The 17,425-nt window shown below is 50.6% G+C and overlaps 7 protein-coding genes across 7 annotated transcripts; 2 read left to right on the top strand and 5 right to left on the bottom strand.

Annotated features, from left to right (window-relative positions):
• Nucleotides 1–1,533: 1,533 nt before the first annotated feature.
• VFPPC_05159 (transmembrane protein 16H) lies at nucleotides 1,534–4,163 on the bottom strand (the record flags this gene model as incomplete). The annotated part of the gene is made up of 7 exons (XM_022428440.1): nucleotides 1,534–1,699; nucleotides 1,771–2,314; nucleotides 2,374–2,814; nucleotides 2,879–2,987; nucleotides 3,048–3,937; nucleotides 4,007–4,044; nucleotides 4,102–4,163. The coding sequence occupies 7 exons, from the start codon at nucleotides 4,161–4,163 to the stop codon at nucleotides 1,534–1,536; spliced, it is 2,250 nt and encodes a 749-aa protein (XP_022284522.1).
• Nucleotides 4,164–5,134: 971 nt separating this feature from the next.
• On the top strand, nucleotides 5,135–6,256 carry VFPPC_05158 (phosphoric ester hydrolase; the record flags this gene model as incomplete). The annotated part of the gene is made up of 3 exons (XM_018284396.1): nucleotides 5,135–5,655; nucleotides 5,744–5,825; nucleotides 5,888–6,256. The coding sequence occupies 3 exons, from the start codon at nucleotides 5,135–5,137 to the stop codon at nucleotides 6,254–6,256; spliced, it is 972 nt and encodes a 323-aa protein (XP_018145870.1).
• A 385-nt stretch (nucleotides 6,257–6,641) lies between these two features.
• On the bottom strand, nucleotides 6,642–8,815 carry VFPPC_05157 (glycoside hydrolase family 16; the record flags this gene model as incomplete). The annotated part of the gene is made up of 3 exons (XM_018284395.1): nucleotides 6,642–7,937; nucleotides 8,007–8,449; nucleotides 8,500–8,815. The coding sequence occupies 3 exons, from the start codon at nucleotides 8,813–8,815 to the stop codon at nucleotides 6,642–6,644; spliced, it is 2,055 nt and encodes a 684-aa protein (XP_018145869.1).
• Nucleotides 8,816–9,818: 1,003 nt separating this feature from the next.
• On the bottom strand, nucleotides 9,819–11,099 carry VFPPC_05156 (peroxisome assembly protein; the record flags this gene model as incomplete). Its single annotated transcript, XM_018284394.1, has 1 exon — nucleotides 9,819–11,099. The coding sequence occupies one exon, from the start codon at nucleotides 11,097–11,099 to the stop codon at nucleotides 9,819–9,821; it is 1,281 nt and encodes a 426-aa protein (XP_018145868.1).
• A 712-nt stretch (nucleotides 11,100–11,811) lies between these two features.
• VFPPC_05155 (thioesterase superfamily protein) lies at nucleotides 11,812–12,404 on the top strand (the record flags this gene model as incomplete). The annotated part of the gene is made up of 2 exons (XM_018284393.1): nucleotides 11,812–11,907; nucleotides 11,997–12,404. The coding sequence occupies 2 exons, from the start codon at nucleotides 11,812–11,814 to the stop codon at nucleotides 12,402–12,404; spliced, it is 504 nt and encodes a 167-aa protein (XP_018145867.1).
• Nucleotides 12,405–12,753: 349 nt separating this feature from the next.
• On the bottom strand, nucleotides 12,754–14,996 carry VFPPC_05154 (C2H2 finger domain-containing protein; the record flags this gene model as incomplete). The annotated part of the gene is made up of 2 exons (XM_018284392.1): nucleotides 12,754–14,644; nucleotides 14,704–14,996. 2 exons carry the CDS (start codon nucleotides 14,994–14,996, stop codon nucleotides 12,754–12,756), a joined length of 2,184 nt encoding a protein of 727 aa, XP_018145866.1.
• A 593-nt stretch (nucleotides 14,997–15,589) lies between these two features.
• On the bottom strand, nucleotides 15,590–15,937 carry VFPPC_15910 (hypothetical protein; the record flags this gene model as incomplete). Its single annotated transcript, XM_018293663.1, has 1 exon — nucleotides 15,590–15,937. The coding sequence occupies one exon, from the start codon at nucleotides 15,935–15,937 to the stop codon at nucleotides 15,590–15,592; it is 348 nt and encodes a 115-aa protein (XP_018145865.1).
• Between the last annotated feature and the right edge of the window lie 1,488 nt (nucleotides 15,938–17,425).

Raw genomic sequence — 17,425 nt, 5'->3', positions numbered from 1 at the left:
ACCAAGGTATACTCTACCAGTCAGCCTGACAAGCCACTATGGCTTGGTCTGCGTTCTAGTTTTATGCGCTTGCGGACTTTGAACAGGATGCATCCCCAATGCTTCAGCCGCTTCTGGGACATGCTCGACCTTCGAAGAAGATGTGCGGTACTTATCAGTGTGCAGCTCACTTCATTTCTCGGTGCCTAATAAGCCTCTGTTCTCCTCTACCATCCAATGCAGCAATACTTTGCGCCAATTCAGGTGCGTGCACCCACTCACTTGTCCAACCATGAACCCGTTCACTTGAATTGATATATGTGGCAAGTGAGCAGGTGGTCAATTCCAACCGCATACCAGGGTTGTGATCCCACACTGCATAGGTCAACCGTTGACGAACGATTATATGTTGGGTCGAGGAGGCGGGGGCGGCTGTGGACCCAGATCAGACTCGTCTCTTCTGTCCGAGAACAGTTATCATGGTATTACTGTACTGTCCTCATTGCATTCGACTTCCAACTTTTGCGTACCTGAGGCCCTGGTATTCCGTGCAGCCCATCCATCGCCTGCCTGCCCCCCATCACCATTGACGCCTGGAGTAGAGTAGATCCTCCATGTGTCTCCGTACAATGGTATCTCTTTGTGTCTCTCCTTGTCTCTTCATGCCTCATCATCCTCCCGCCCAAGTGGGCCAGCCATTGGAACATTAATAAGTTTTGTTTGTTCTGGTGGTCCATGGTCCGGGCCGGTGGTGGACCGGATATTATTACTTGGCCCTGAGTGCTCCGTCGTTCCTGGTCCCGTCGCGGTCCCGTCGCCAGAACCGACAAACTGTTGGTCAACGTCAATGGATAACCGTCATTCACACACGTGCCCCTCTTAAATAAGCCATCAATTTCATATCTCAATATTTCATTCCCCAATGCTTCAATATCCGTCACCGATCTCGCCCATGAATCCGACTTTCAGTTGGGGGTTTGAAAATGAGGTCACTGCGCCAGGGGGGACGGTAATCTTTACCCAAACGCGCCGTCACCACCTCGATCCTACCTCGATCCTTCGTCCCAATTGAATTCTAGTTCAGCCACCCGCATCCGGAAATACAATGTTACCATACTTCCTTCGTGCATACCCTGAAGAAGATGCAATCGTGGCCCAAGTACTCCGTAATAACTACTCCGTACAGTGCTGCGCGATCTTGTGCCATGACATGTCGTAAGTGACACCTGAAAATCTGCGTACGTCAACTGATAGCTCAGATGACACCCTAATCGACAGTGTCTGGATCCATCACCCACCGGCCCTCACTCATTTCGACATCTACTTGCTGCTTGTGCATTTCTGAATTATGTAGTACCAGCCACCAGATAAAAACACAGAGACATCAGCCACTCGCCTCACTCAGTTCATCCATCCCACATACTCCGTACCTGACTCAACTATCGCCTACTACGACCAACACCATGCGGAGGACGAACATCAGAACAAGCATGCACGTCATGCTCGAGGGCTTGGGCTAGCTTGTGCTTGCTTCGGTTTGCTTTCGGCAGCCATCTAGTTTCGCAGCAAGAGCCAAAAGTTAGGTCTGTCCAGAACCATGAAGGCAGTGCTCGTAGTGCCAGTGCCCGTAAATACAACTTCAATTTGACTCACCTGTTGTTCAATCATCTTTCGGCCAACCATGATGGTTTCTTCCATACCTCGTTGATGCTGCCAAAACCTGTCTCATGGGTAAGTAGGTGCGTCGAAGTCATGCATGCTCAACCCAGCCGCAATTATCAAGGAACTTACACATCTTCGGGACCACCATGTCCACGGATAGAGGCCTGACGAGCCTCCTCCTCCAGTGCCTGTTTAGTACTCTTCTCTCCCGTCTCAATCCCCGGGGTGAATGCCTTCTCGGCAGCCTTTTGCCCTACGTTCTCCGCTAGAAGCTTCTTCTTCATCATGTACCGCTCTCTTCGTTCCTGCTGAAGACCTGGGCTCTCAACCTTGCTCATCACAAAGCGAACTACTTGTTGGGTCAAGAGGTAAAAATGCTCTGCCAAGAGTATGCTGAGCAGTCCTCCCCATGCTGTTACCTGAGACGCAGCCCCCAGCTTCCCGTCGTGTGAGCCACTGCAGAGAAACACAATTGCCGCGCTGCTTATGCTGCCAAGCCAAGCCAGAAATCCAATAGCATCGAGCCAAGGACCGATGGAATCGGATCTCCACGGGATGGGGCGCTTGCAGCTGATGGCAATCTTCAATCCATCTGATCGGAGCTCGACCCAGTTGTTCACTAGGAAACACACAGCTGCCAGCGGCCAAGCGACGGAGAATAGTGACAAATAGCCTACGTTCTTAGCAAAAGGGTTTATTTGGCACAAGGGTCAGGTACAGCAGGCCACTTACCAAATTGCATGACCATTTCTCGGTAGTCAGCCGTGACGTCGTATACTTCTAATTCACATTGGTTGCGGACCCTCTTCAAAAACTCAGCTTCTTCAGGATGATCGTGTGTCTCGACTCCTTTTGACTGGAATTCCTTGGCTTTGGCAAATGCCTTCTGTTTCACATACGGGACGACGACTTCGGTGGCGAAATTGACGACTTGAGCAGTAACAGTGCAATAAAACATCTGGCTGCTGATACGTTCGGGGTTGATCCGAAACTGTTGCGTAGGAAGGGGCTTCTCACTGAAAGTAAGAGTTTGGGCAGTACGTCGCCAAAAGTCCAAGAATGGGAGTAAGATGTTTCCAAAAGGAATGTAAACAAAGCCCGTAAAAATAAGAGCCATGTATGAGGTCATAAAATTGAGCACAAACTGCTTCTGAATGAGAGCGGACTTGTGGGCTAGGGTTCTCATTAGCTATTGAATCGATCTGAGGGAGCCAAAGTTTTTTTCCTTCAAGCATACCGTCAACCGTATCGTAGTTTTCCTTCTCTGTGAGGGCGTTGGCAGCACTCATAAGAACAGCCGAGAAGGTAGGTGTAAATATGACCAGGATCATAGTTGGTAAAAACCCCTTGGAGAGAGAGAATTAGCCCTGGAGTGTTGGTACGGACTACTTCTGTTTTTTACTCACCAAATACTGCTTGCCTGGGCCGTCGTAGACCTGATTAATGAATATCTCCAAAGAGTTTGCAATGACCACAAGACTTCCGAGAGCAAGAACGCAGGCGATAGCAAAGGGAATTTGCAAGAGTTGGGTCTTTAGCCGCTTCATGTATGGGTAAACCTTGACAGGCTCGCCAGTCACTGCATCTTCTGCTTCATACTCCCAGTTGAATTGACTGCGAGGCAGCTGAATAGCAGACACCCCTCGTACACCCCAGCGAACTGCCAAATCAATTTCCTTCTTCTTCCAGTATTCCAAGAAAATGACGGACCACAGACCACAGCCAAGTCCGTAAATGAAGGAAAATTGACCCAGGAACATCCAGGCGGCAAACCCCAAAGCAGCTGGAAATACAAGAAATCTGAAGTAACTTCCCAAGAATGCAAAGTAGAAAGCCACGCTCTCTCCAAACTTGTGACGAATATCCTCGAGGTCGGCCTCGTCCAGTAAGTATTTCTTACTCCATTTCTGAATCCACGCCTTGTTGAATGCCTGGTCATGAAGTGGAAAAATATCGGCAACGAACTTCCACTTGGAGCTGGCCTGACTGATTCCGGCACCACCCTCATTTTCCGTTCGGGTGATGAGTTGGTATACTAGCCGCAGCCTCTCAGCTTCCATCATTGGCTCATCCTCCAGAGCCTGGGCGATGTCTGAATTCGGGCCGGAGGTACGTATTCCCTGTAGCCAGTCTTGTAGTCTGCCACGGTAGACCTGTTGCCCTAAAAGCTCGGCAGACGCAATTTTAACGAACACAAGCAAGGAGCCAGGATCGCCATTGCGTACTTCAGTAGCAAGCCCAACATTGGTCAAAGATCGGATGAGCTGGACGAACCCAGCTTCTGCCTCAGCGCGCTCTTGAGATAGGTGAGTATGTATAGCTGGGAGGCAATGTCAATTTCAATGGAGGACACCTTCTCACATACCTTTTGGAGGGACCTTGTAGTGTATGACATAGTCCACGCTGGTGGGGACAGGTTAGCTATGGGTTGGATTGAAGTGATGAGCGACGACGACGCACCCAAAGTTGTCCGAATCCTTTCTATCCCCCTTCTTTCCGTACACTTCCCTCACGCCCGCCATCACGTCAACCTGGGCACAGGTGTTGGCGAGGAAGTTGGGGTGGGACAAGGATCAATGAATGGTGCGTGAGCTGAGAGATGGTGCAGGACACAACAGACGAGCTGAAGCTGAAGGGAGGTGTTTAATATGTTCAAATTAATTCGGTCGGCAATTGAACAGCCGCTAGGTATACGTGTGAGCGTCTCGGCGACGCAAATGATGCAGCTTCACGAGTTTTAAGATGTGCCAGTAGTGTGGGATTTGTAGACGTCATTTGGGGACTGTAAACAGGTCAAGCTCAGGGAAGCTCCAGCTTTAGATCAAGATGTGAAGGGAGCTGAGGAGCTTCGACATGGTCTGTGCTTCTGGAACTGCCGCCCCACCGGCAGCAACTGGCAGGAGCGCCCAGTACATGTACTCTACTTCGTACCAACAGTATTCAGCTGAGCAGGGACGACATCAAGCTGCATCTACCTACCTAGGTAGGTAGTTTTAGTCATGTGCGTTTGAAGATGAGCTATGAAAAACAATGGGGCTATTATGGTAGAGCATAGCCACGGGGCAATTCTCATCTGTATGCGCGATAATGGCCAGATTTTGTCTAATTGCTGCCTCGTTGAAGGTATGGCGACCACGAGCAAGGCACTGGGAGTGACATGACGTCGTCTCTATCGTACCTGCCACAGTCTGGACTGGTGCTTCATCCCCACCGACGTTTGCCAGCCGTTGTTAAGCCACATGCCGCCCCAGCCAATTACCAATGGGCATGCATCCTCTGCGGCACCAGACTTAGCACCCAGACATTTTCAGAGGCCAAGACCATTCATATTAATTCAAGCCTCCAGCATAACTCCCGATTCTGGTCTCTCGCGCCTTTCCGGCCATCATTGACGCTCGCTTAAATCCCCTCTGAACCCGTCATTTGCGGTGCACAATTCAGAATTCTTAGATGGTGGCCGCTCGTTGCCTTTCGCTGATTGACCCTTTTCATCATGGGCCTCCTGGTCTGGCTCGGCCTCCGTCGCAGCAGTCAGTGGGAGAGCCTGACAGTCCTTGACCACCTCGTCGAGTCACCCCTGACATTCTTCACCATCAACTTCTACCATCTAGTTTTATTTCTGAGGGGTACACCTTTCCGACCACCACGGCACAAGGCGTCCATACGCATAGTATGCATCTCTGACACTCACGACAACATCGTGGAGGTGCCGCCTGGTGATATCCTCATCCATGCCGGAGATCTCACCAATGCCGGCACCGCAGCCGATATCCAAAAACAGCTTGACTGGCTGAAATCACTTCCTCATGCTGTCAAAGTTGTTGTTGCTGGCAACCACGACAGCTACTTTGACATACGGAGCCGGTGTGACGATGATCGTCGACGGGGTGCAAGGCTCAACCTCGATGGCATCACTTATCTTCAAGGTGAAATTTCAGTACATGAGATTAGAGGAAGGGAGATTTCCATCTTTGGCGCGCCAGATGTTCCTGAGTGTGGCCCCAAAAACTTTGCGTAAGTTGACAGCCTGGCCTACGGAGGACCCGTGGACGCTCTCACTATGAAGCTACGCATGAACTGCCCAACTGACAGCGGCCACTAGCTTCCAATATTCACCTACCCGGTCACCATGGCTAAGCAAAGTGCCTCCCCAGACGGATATTCTAGTGACTCACACCCCACCGGTAAGATCAATGCAGACCATCCAGTATACTGACTCCAACGTTACTGACATGAAAGACTTCAGAAACACCATCTTGACCTTGATCTAGGCTGTCCCCATCTATTACGAGAAGTATGGCGGGTCAAGCCTCGACTACATGTATTTGGACACTGTCACTGCGCGTATGGAAAAGAATCCATCTACTTTGACGACGTTCAATATGCGTATGAGCGTCTCCTTTCGCGTCCGAGACGCGGCTTCTTTTGGGATATTATCCCGAATCAATCCTGGGTCGACATGTTCGAAATCGTCTTCCGTGGCATCCACAGCGTCCTTTGGAAATGGCTCATGAGTGGCCCCGGAAGCAACCAAGGCAGCTTGATGGTGAACGCTGCTCAAATGTACAAAAATTCAGGAAAGACAGTCAACCGGGCTGTTGTTGTAGATGTATAGGCCACACCACAGCAGTAGAATCCGAGGGAGAAAAGTGTATGGAGGCTGGGTATATAAATTGCATTGGATATTAGCGAGTTTTACGAAATATTAGGTAATACATCCAGAGGTCACACACCGATCATTGCTAGTCATTTTACCATTTGTTTTTATTTTCAATATTGAGATGATTTCTATCTATAGACTTCCAAGAAATGATATCCAGCCGGACCTTTGCCCGGTACGTATCCAATGCAGACAGCTCAAGTCGCTACCTAGTTCCCATCGCAATTTTGAGTTCGTGTCGTCGTAATTAATGCCGTCAGCCAAGCCATGTACCAATTCCACCATATACAAGCACCAACATCCAAAACTTCAATTTACACCCCATCCAAGCCCCTCAACCTCAAAGCAACACCGCAACAACTAACACCGCCAATCCCAACGTCACCAACTTTGTCTCGCTCCAAGCACCCCCAGCACCAGCAGTCACCACTGCAGGTGTAGGACTGCCAGTCTCCTCCGAAGTATCAACCGTAGGCAGGGGCGTCTCCGTCTCCACCGGCACAGGGGGATCGAACCGCGAAGACTTCTGCCAATGAATCTTGCTCGTCTGCACGGTAGGAGCTTCAGTACTTGCGCAATCCTCAATAACTACCTCCGTCGGTCTAACCGTCTCAGTGACAGTCTTGTCTTTCATCGATTTCCCAGGCCGCGTATTCACCACAAACTTGGCATCCGGCGCGCCAGTCACCTGAACAGGCACAACAGTCTTGTACTTCGTCTCCGTAGCGTAATCCGTAAACGTGTACGTTACATTCTGACCTGGTGCCATGGGCGGAGGCGGCGGCGGCGGCGTCTCGTTCTTGACGACCCCGTAGACAGTAAGTAGGATATTCTTGTCCATACGTCGCGCCTGCAGCTTCTTCGAAGCAACGTGGAATGTATTCTGTAGTGTGGAATTTCCCGTCGAATTTGTAAATTTGTAGCTTGGTGCGCCTGTCGTTGGATTGTTGCCGAATTTTTCATTCTTCGCTGGCGCAGTTGCATTAGCCAACTCGCCGATATTCTTTGCCAAACCACCACAATACTGAGCGTCATCACCGGGACAAGGATGATCGCACACATCCCCGTCCTTGGCGTTGGCAGCGCGCGTATTCGCATCTAGTGAGTCTGCGCAGAAGCACTGCGTGTCGTAGACGCCCGCGAACATGGATTCGCGGCAGAGCTTGACGCATTGCCCGACAGTCATGTCCTTGCTGTCTTGGACCATGTGGAAGGTCTTGAAGCCGTCGCTTGAGCTGTAGCAGCCCAGGTATGCGGAGTCGTCAACCTTGGTGGGATTCTTTGGCGCAGCAGCCTCGCTGGGGGAGATGAATGAGGTGGTGATGTCTGGTCTGGGAGTGTGTTTTGCGTCCCCGTCGATGACTTTGGTGGTCTTGTGGCCGTTGACGGTGACGGTTGTGGTCATGGATGTGGTCATGGTGGTGGTTGAACTGGCTGGTTCGTCGGGAGAAGGGTTAGAAGGAGGAGAGGAACGAGCCTCGTTGCTCTTCTGGTAGGCGTCAATGTATCGAACGTCCCAGTAGGCATTCGAAAATGCTTCCGGGTTGCTGCCCACGTATTCACTGCATGTTGATGCGTAGGCGCCGCAGCCGTCGGTTTTGCCCCAGATGGCGTTTCCCCAATCACCGCAGAAATTCTGCAATACCTGTTAGCCATCTTCAAACTTGACGCTGATTAGGTGTTTTAGTATGAATGCGCAACTTACAATATTAATAACAAGACTCATATCCTTGAAAAAGTTGTCCACATCACAGCTCCGCCCACCAAAAATAGCATCCGGCAACCCCCAACCATTCGGATCAGGCTCCTTCTTACGAATATCCCTGGGAATATTCCCTCTCGCAAAGTGCCAAATCTTGATGTACTCATCATCCCACTCCATGGCATACACACCCCCATTAGCAGCGTTGAAGCCATCCCCATACGCAGACGCATCACCCACAGGTGATTCATACCCACAGCCAACATTATCAGTCCCAACGTCGCAGTTCGTCGAGCGTTGAACCCCCAAGAAATCACTGCTGAGATCATAGCCAACACTGCAGCCGGGAGCTGTGTGTGCGGAAAGAATGTTGTGATACTGGTCGTTGGCGCCTTCGATGATGTCGACTTCTCCCCCAGCAGGCCAATTAGGCCCATATGTCCAGACTTACACCCAATTAGCTTTCAAAGTCGTGTATAGAGAAGAGTGTACTTACAAGCTGGCCATAAACCACATTGCGAAGGAGGCATGTGTAAAAAGTCGGCAATAAAGAGACCATGGTTGTAAGACTCCTTGCTTTCAAGCCGTATACTCGGCCGTCCCTGCTCATACGTTGAATATGTATTCGTGCTGTCGACACCTAATCTCACGACTCCCGTATTCTCATCAACTGAATACAGACCCAGTGCCTCAGCATTCGGACGACTCTGGTAGGAAACGAAGCCGTGGGAGGGATCAGCCCCATCGAACCAGTTGAATCCTGAGAGGAGCGATTCCCCTGCGTAGGACGTGGCCAGGGCGTAGTGAGCCATGATGACCGGTGAGGTTCAGCCACGGGCCTGTGTCTATACTAGCAGGTGATGATCGTCCCGTAAAGATAGACTATTGTAGATGGTTTCCAAAATGAAAAAAGAAATTTGAAGGGAGACAAGAGTCGAGGGAGACGACTGGCTTAGACAGCGCAGTTATATAGACAGTAGATTCCATTGTATAATCCAGGTGGCGGGATTGTTCGCCCAGAAATTGTTTCAAATATCGTTACAATGAAGGGGTAGGATGCGTAAGTAACCGTGGCCTTTTTCTTCGATTCCGGCACTTTAACCACCTCGCGAGGTTGGCGGGAAGAAGTACATTCCAACGAGGTCTCAGGGTCGCGGTGGAAATAGCACCGCCACTTTAGCAAGCCTGTGCCTGAGTCCATCAGAGAACGGCCTCCCAGGGATTGTCTTACATGCCGAGTTACAATAGGCTTTGTGTGATCCCGTTCCGAGTGACTACATTCCATACATGCCCGCCGACGAACCGGTTCGTGACCCTGGGAGTCAGCTTGCCGAGTCCCCGGATGCCCCTGACGACGGAAAAGGTAATCTCGTTCATTGGCAGTAAGACAATTGAACGCCTGACAGCTTTAATTCGTGTTCCGCCACGCAAAGGCTCTTGTGGAAAAGCCTAGTCAGCTCACGTTGTTGCTATCCAAGACATGTCGCAGATGAGAGTTGCATTCCAGAAACTCGCAGCCTTGACACACCATTGGCCAGGTCTCTAGCTCCACATGCCGTTGCAGGGCTGAAACAGGCATGTCTTGACCAAATCCGGAATTCTTAACTAGGCGACTCACATATGCTGGGTGGGATATTTAATGCCTGTTCACAGGGAGACGCGTATGAACATGAAGGCGGCGCGGATGTTCGTGAAGAGACATTGGCAATTTCGCTTAATCTTCATGCTCATGCTGCTATTTATAAGATATTGGTAGTACATTCATATTAAATGGCGCTCCTCTTATTCCCGTTGAAGACGCTTCCTATTCGACTATCATATCATGATTCGACGTAAACCCTCAGTCCCGCCGAGAACACGTTTCCCAGTCACCGCACATCTGCCAATGCCGCTCTCCCATTTTCCTTTTCGCTTTTCCATGAAGCTCTCTTGCTTGTCGTGCGTGCCTTCTATCCACTTGTGAATACACGTGTAGCAGTACACGACGCCCGTCTGGCAGGCTGTCGGGGTAACTATGTCGTCTTGGCAGATGGGGCACTGTGAGGTATCCTTGGGCGTTGACACCACGTAGACGGGTAGCAAAGACGGCGTCGCAATTGGAGCGTCTTCCGCTGAGAGGACTTGATTGTCTCCCTCTTCTGCATTCTTTTCAGCCTTGGCACTCTCGTCTCCAGTTGACTGTGCCTTCTTTTGAACTCCATTTACAATAGGTGGGGGGAGATCAATGTTCTCGGTTGCCTTGCGCGACAACTGCTTGGCAAAGTCTGACTGGTACCACCATTCCAAAAACTTCAATGCGAATATGCTCATCGGCAAAAGAACCGACAAGCTGGACAAAAGCTTGGAGCCCAGCTCGCTTGGAGAGAATATTGACCGCGATCCTGGTCGGTTCCCTGGCTTGGGTTGGGACAGAGCATCAATGGCCTGGTAATCAGCGCCCGTCATTCGTCGAAGTCGAGTTCCAATCAGCCACATGAGTGGATTATGATATTTGGTCCTGTCGAACAGGTAACCAAGATTGAAGGCCAATAGGGCAAAATAGTAAGCGGCATTGACGCTGGGGTATATATTCGTCAGAAACCATCGGTAATAGTGCAAGAATCGGTCTTTGAGGGTAGGATTCTCGGGCATTCGAGTATAGGCTGATCCGAGCAGCGCCCTTGGCGCATTCACTTCGAAGCTTTCATCCAGCTTGCGCTTTAGATATGGTACACCAACCAAGACGGCCAAGTTTTTCCAAACGTCGCTCGTCGATAATTTCAGCGTTTCCCGGACCAGGTGCGGAGCAGATGTGCTCGCACGCGGTATCTCGCCCCGCAAGGCCTTTTCTCTCTTCAGGCCATAGAAGTTTTCGGTAAAGGATCCGCCTCGGGTTCGCAAGTAGTGTCGCTCAACAACGAGCATAGACACGGCGTAGAGCTCATCGAAGGAGTTGAGTATCCGTAGCAGATACCGAGGATGTCTTTGTGTCGCAACTGTGAGGAGGTATCGTAATGTGGGTGGCAACAAGCCGTTGAGCTGCTGTTCTGAAAGCACTTCGAATAGCGACGGCTTGTTATCGTCAAAGGTGCCTCGAAGGGCAGTGACGAACTCCATGTTCGGATGCCCGCGGGCGCCTCCGTTTTACGTCCCAGGCTGAGCTCGCTGGTACGTTTCCTGTGCACAGAAGTCGTTAGACGGCGTTCGGCGTATGCGGTGCAATGCTGTAACAAGCGCCGGAAATGCTGTCTTGGGCGCTCGAAACGAGCTGCGTCTAGAAGAGTGTAGAAATGGATTTGGAGAAAGGGATAAGAAAGTTGAAGCTGATGATTCGGAGAGATGCTGAGAAGCAGTTGTGTGGGCCCACCTCAGTCAATTGACCGCGACGGAATTGGCCAGAACCAGTCACCATCTTGATACAGCACTCCGATTGAAGGGCCCCACCATTTGAAGGAGCCTCGGCAATGTGACAGCTCTTGACTTGTTTTGTAACCCCAAGTTTCTGTCCGAACCGGCAAACCGGGGCCTCGGGGCTTTCAATGCGGGCTTGACTCCAATCTGGGGTTCAATCTTCTCCGTTCTTTGCATGCTTCTGTTAATAATTGCTTGACTTTACATGCAGGCATACTCGTGCATTAAACAAGTACCTGGCCATTCCAGACATAACTCATTCAAAGCCTCTGGCCTTACCTCTTGCGTTGTGCTAATCGAACATCTCCTTTCATAAAGCGCCTGCGCACTGTCACCATAGCCTCACCAATACCTGCATCTCATACCCCGTTGCGCCTTCACTTACCTCAATTACACCCAATTCACCTCACCCATAACCATGGTCGACAAAAAATACACAGACGTCTACGACGACCCCGTCGAGCGGGCCAAAGCCTGGCTCACCAAAGACGACGATGACAACTGGAAAGCAGGCGTAAGTCATCTCACTCATCCTCAGCTTCACTCTCTCTCTCACTTCATATCTCAACAATCACCCTCCATATACCCGCTAACTTCTCCAAGGAATGGATGTCCAAACTCCTTCCACACCTCGCCGTCTCTGCCGCCAACCCCGACGCCCCAGCACCATCCGTAACCTTCACATTCACCTGTCTAGAAGAGCACTGCAACCGCCTGGGTAACCTCCATGGCGGTGCAGCAGCCACCCTCTTTGACCTGTGCACCACCATCCCCCTTGTCCTCATTAGCAAGCCTGGATTCTGGCAATTCCTCGGCGTCACCCGCAATCTGAACGTCACCTATTTCAGACCCGTACCCAAGGGCGAGGAGGTCATCATTGAGTGTGAGGCGCTTCAGGTGGGCAAGAGATTGGCCACAATGAAGGGCGTTATGAAGAGAAAGAGGGATGGGCAGATTGTGAGCATTGCTGAGCACTTGAAAGCAAATATCGATCCTGAGCCCAAGTTATAAAGCAGTTAGAATTGGGAGTGCAGGGATGATAGACGACGACCGCTGTGCATTGCTATAGAGTGTCGTTTCAGTTTTGAATAGACAGTTTTACAGCCAAATTCGATCAAGTACGTAACATCACAAGGGATCTTTGCCTTTGCCGAGCAATTACTCGTCAAGCTCCTGGCAATTGGACTATGCGAGGTATAAACAAGTAGAAGCTTGCCGCAAAACTCCAAGGGGTATTTTATTTCTCCTAACACCGGAATCTCCATTGTCAAATCGGCAGACTTTCCGCACTTTTGCGTCACCTTCTAAGTACATCATCGTCAAACCACCACCCATGCCATGTAACTCCTCGCATATTAGCTCACACAGTGCCACCACTGTTCAAAATTATACAGTTTCTCATTAAATGAGCGCCTTCATGCAGTAGATCCCACCTTGTATTCCCGAACGAGTCCCGCAACACCGTCAACAGCGCCGTATTATTGTTGATGCCTCGCATGGTCCGTAGCTCATCCGGATCCGCAACGCTCGCATATCTTAGCAGATAGTGCTTCATTTGCTGCTGACTCTCGTCTGCAGTATTATTTCTCGTCACATCGCCACAGGGTCCTTCCAGTGCGTACCCGTAACACCAAACTATCAAGGCAGCAAAGTAGAGAACCCAAGGCCGGTTCATTAGAACATCGTAGCGAGTCTCATAAACGCCTTTGGGCCAGGGACTGGCTGTATTCGTAGAGACTGCTGCATCTGGCAGCAGGACAGAGCTCAAAAGTTTTAATGCATAAAACGTGGCGTCTCGTGCTCTCGCCGACGGTGCCCATTGTTCCTTGACACGCTTCTGAGCACTGCTAAATTCTTGAGCGCCAATAGTTCTTCCAAGGAGTCGTTTCGCACGGGCAAACATTTGGCAGTCAACGATATCCGCATGCATCGCCATGTGAGCCAGATTGTGCAAAACCGTCCGGCTGCCAAACACAATGTGCGCTTCATTTCTGGTGCTTCCTTGGCCGTAAGGATCATTAGACGGCTCATTATCCTCAAGTCCTCTGTCGAAATCGCTCTTCCACCAGTCGTACGCCCTTGTCAATGCCGCGCGCCACTTGTCTCGACCACCCAAGGCTTGGATCACTCCCCCACCGAGGACGTTGACCTGAAGATCTCGTTGCTGCATATGATATGTCACGCTCATCAGGCCGGCCATGAGAGCAGTCCTTCCGAAAGACGTTGTCTTGACGTCCTGATGGCTCAATGTACACTTGAGTCCTTCAAGAAAAGAGATTGGGCGAATGCCTCTAGCATTGAGACTGGCCTCGGCCCTTCCTACCTCAGCACTGCTTCTCGCTCGCCATAAAGATTCGTCACAGGGCAATGGCAGCCTCATTTCATGAGTAACCATCACTGCCGAGTGCCCAAACATGGTGGAATGGGTAGAATCGATGATAAAAGCAGCGAATGCTGCCCGTTTGGTAGCCTCGTTGGTAACCCAATGATTCCACCATTCTTCCGGCGTTTGGCCGATGCCGGGCGCCGTTTTGGAGCCATTCGGTGTTTCCCTTTGATTGGGAGGTGAATCCATGGACGATTTCCCAATAAGTGACCGACCTCGACGCATGAGTGTAATCATGGTTGCATGATGAATATGAGCACGTTCATGCAGTTCTCTTGTTGAAAACATCTTTTCATATAACTCCAACAGAATCAGCGTTTGGAAAACCCACAGCTTTGCGGGGGGCCGGAAGTTTGTATCCATAAAGATTTCCCATCTCAGATGCCGGGCAATGAAATTTGAAAGTTTGGCACCTGCTGTTAGGACCTGTTGCCCATATGTTCGATCTAGACAAGCAGCTCCGATAGTCATCATTGCTAGTAGCAGTAGATTTGGTGTCCTGCCAGAGTCGAAAGTTGGTCGATGCAAAATCGGAAGCTGATCGCTGAAGTGATACCAATAGGAACCAAGGTATGCTTGCATCATTCTACGACTCAGCATATGGTTGTCGTGCTCTCGGTTGCCGCTTACAATGCTGTCTCGGCTTCGTTCAGGCGGGGCAACATCTTGTTCATGAAACCGGTCAAAGATGAAATCAAAGATTTCTTGGCTTCTCTCATCTGATATGTTCGTTTCAGGCGAATTTTCGTCAAGTAAGTTGGTCACAGACATGATATGCTGAGATGCGGTAGGAAAGTGGCCAGTCTGCGTCATACCATTGACTAGGAATGGTGTTGAATAATGCGTGTCCTGCAATTCCCCATAACTGTTGAAAAGGTCAGCCAAAAAAAAAAAAATATGACCAAGTTTTTGCGCCTGACTTACTTGGAAGCCACCCCATGAAGTCCATATCCTGGAGGTGAGTCTTGAGAAGGAAGTGAATTGAATAAATACGCCATGAAGTCTTCAGGCATGCCCACGTATGGTGATTTGTTCATGCCACCATCATCACCGAACACAGGAACGACACTTGGCATGGCCATCTGATCAAGGGCAATGACATCCGTAGGGTGATGGGTTGTATCTTGGTATTCCGCCGGCATTGGTCCTTCATATGGGCCACCAGGTGCTTGTGACGACGAAGCCCTATTGTTTGGCGAAAGCTGGGTGTGTGCCATGTCCAATTGGAGTGGTTGAGGGTGGGACGCAAATGTTTGAGTGGACATACTATTATCTAATTGCCCCTGATAATACTGGTTCTGGTTGGAACCTGAAGGGGATGTCAATGTGCCATCATAGGAGGTCAAACTTGCTTGAGGAGCGAATTGAACTGGACCAGACGACTGGCGGTCACCTCTTTGATATAAACCGCGACTTCCAGATGCCATGTCAACAACGTAGCTGTGTGCGCCACCCGATGGGGTTGCATTGCTGGCCGGAGTAAAAGGACTCTGAGACTGGTCCTGAGGAGAGACGTAATGCGCTTGCGTTTGATGTTGGCTGTTTATTGTTGCAACCGAGTGGCCGTCAGAGAATGGCGGTGTTAATTCAGAATTCATCTGCTGTGGTTCCGTTGGGCCAGGCTGGGATCCTTTGGCGGCGTGACGATCCATGTGCCGCTTCAGTAAGTCCGCTCGAACAAATGTACGGGAGCAGCCTGAATATTCACAGTGAAATATTTGCTTTGAATTGTGGTTAAGCTGGTGCCGATACCTACACAAGACAACTGTCAGCCCATCAACCTAGCAAGAGAAGTGAATCGGTATGGTATTTACAAATGCTCAGCTCTTGAGTAGCTTTTCCCACAACCCTCAGCCAAGCAATCAAATCTTTTGCTCAAGCCCTTTCTACTGCGACGTTTCTTTCTAGGAGTTCCTTCAGAGGCGAGCGTAGCTTCGCTGGTACCCCCCCTTGGGTCGGATTGGCTGGTGGCGTACGGCGAAGACTCATTGGTCGACTTTTGGTGCGAGACGTGATGTCCTGACATATTCGGGCTCATAGTCTGGATTGGGGAGTGCTGGTAGCCGTCGAAGGTAGAACCCATTGTGTTGGAGCTTGCCGGAGATATGGGAAGCGTTGATTGTTCGTTGCGTAAATGCGACGGCATCATGTGAGACATTGCGCTCCGGGGCCCGTCCTACGTTCATAAGACAAGAACTATCTCAAGAAAGAAGTCGGGGCGAAGCAGCCACTGCCGGTCCGCCGAATACCTCAGCTCTCCGTAATAAGACAATGTCGGCAGTGTCTTGTCTCTATGCTGGATTGTCAATGGATTTCTGTCGATGCGGACCATTGGGACCTCAGCCTGCGGCAGACAGTCCAAACGGAGAGCATCAATGCAGCAGAGTATTCGCGTGAGCCCCTACAATATCGTCACCTTGAGGGTCATCTGGATTTAATTCAGTAATAGTGCATGGCAACTCAAGGCACCATCCCATGCGATTCAACCCAAGGTGTAACAACGATTTGTACGCTACATGTGACGGCCTGGATGCTCAAGATGTTAGCAGACTATTCTGCACCGTCCTCATGATTAGAGTCTGGTTGGATATGTGAGACCAGTGATATGCTGAATATGGATTAGAAAAGCAATCAAGCATTCGCTATGATCAGATCTGTGACCGAGCGCAGAGCCCGCCAGTAAATAGGCGAGGTTCCTGACCAAGGTTGAAAAGAACCGATGGAAAGCTCCATGGCATGGCTATCGCTTCCAGTCTTTTTTCCCAAGCCGCTTTCCGTTGTCAAATATCCAGCTCATATGTCAATTTGCACTCAAACCGGGGAAATCCATGTACTTGAGTTGGCTGGATGAGCTTTGAGCTCGGGCGCTGTAGGGACGACTCCGAGCCTTCTACCACATGGCCCGGAAACCGGAGGTCATGTCTGGGACCCCGAGACAGGTGCAAGACAGATAGTGATGATGTGAAAACGGGGTTCAAGGAGACATGGGGGACACAGGACATTGAGAGAATCAGAGACATACCAATCAATGAGGCAATGAGGAGGCTCCACCAAGCTGCCAAGGCTCCCGGCAAGTACGAGCTGGTGTAAAGACCTCGCGACTCAAGTTCTTCGGTGCGTTTGATGAAGGAACGTAATAACTTGACGCTGTGGCAATGGCGACGGCGGCAGAGGTCTGACTTTGCACGGCGCGAGATGAATCAATTGAGAGAGCTGTGGTGTGGTTTGATGAAGAGAGTGACCAGGGGGTGCGGACACTGCGGAGGCGAGACTGATTGGGGTCTGGTCAAGTGAAGATCCAGTTTCAACTGGTCTGTCGTCGAATTCAAGACCAGTTGACTGGACCAGACCTGGAAGCTCCAGCCAGCTGCGCGATGTGGGGAGCGGGGCTGCGAACAGCTGGTGGCACGCCGCAGGCCGTTTCGATGTTAGGTACTCCGTACGGCACGGAGTGTTCGAGAGGACAAACGTCAATTGGTGTGGTGGTGCAAAGCGCAAACCTGCCGACGCACCATGCACCAGACACATGCATACATGATCAGCTTCATTCAATATTTGTTGCGACAGCTGGAACGCTACTCCTATCGTGTGCTAGTTGTGTGCGACGTACAACCCAACTCGCTCGTGGCGACTCGAGCACGGCGTG

This window comes from Pochonia chlamydosporia, chromosome 3 (assembly GCF_001653235.2).
Source record: "Pochonia chlamydosporia 170 chromosome 3, whole genome shotgun sequence".
NCBI classification, from domain to species: Eukaryota; Fungi; Ascomycota; class Sordariomycetes; order Hypocreales; family Clavicipitaceae; genus Pochonia; species Pochonia chlamydosporia.
Note: the sequence above shows the minus strand (reverse complement) of the source record. Positions and strands in the feature narration are given on the sequence as shown.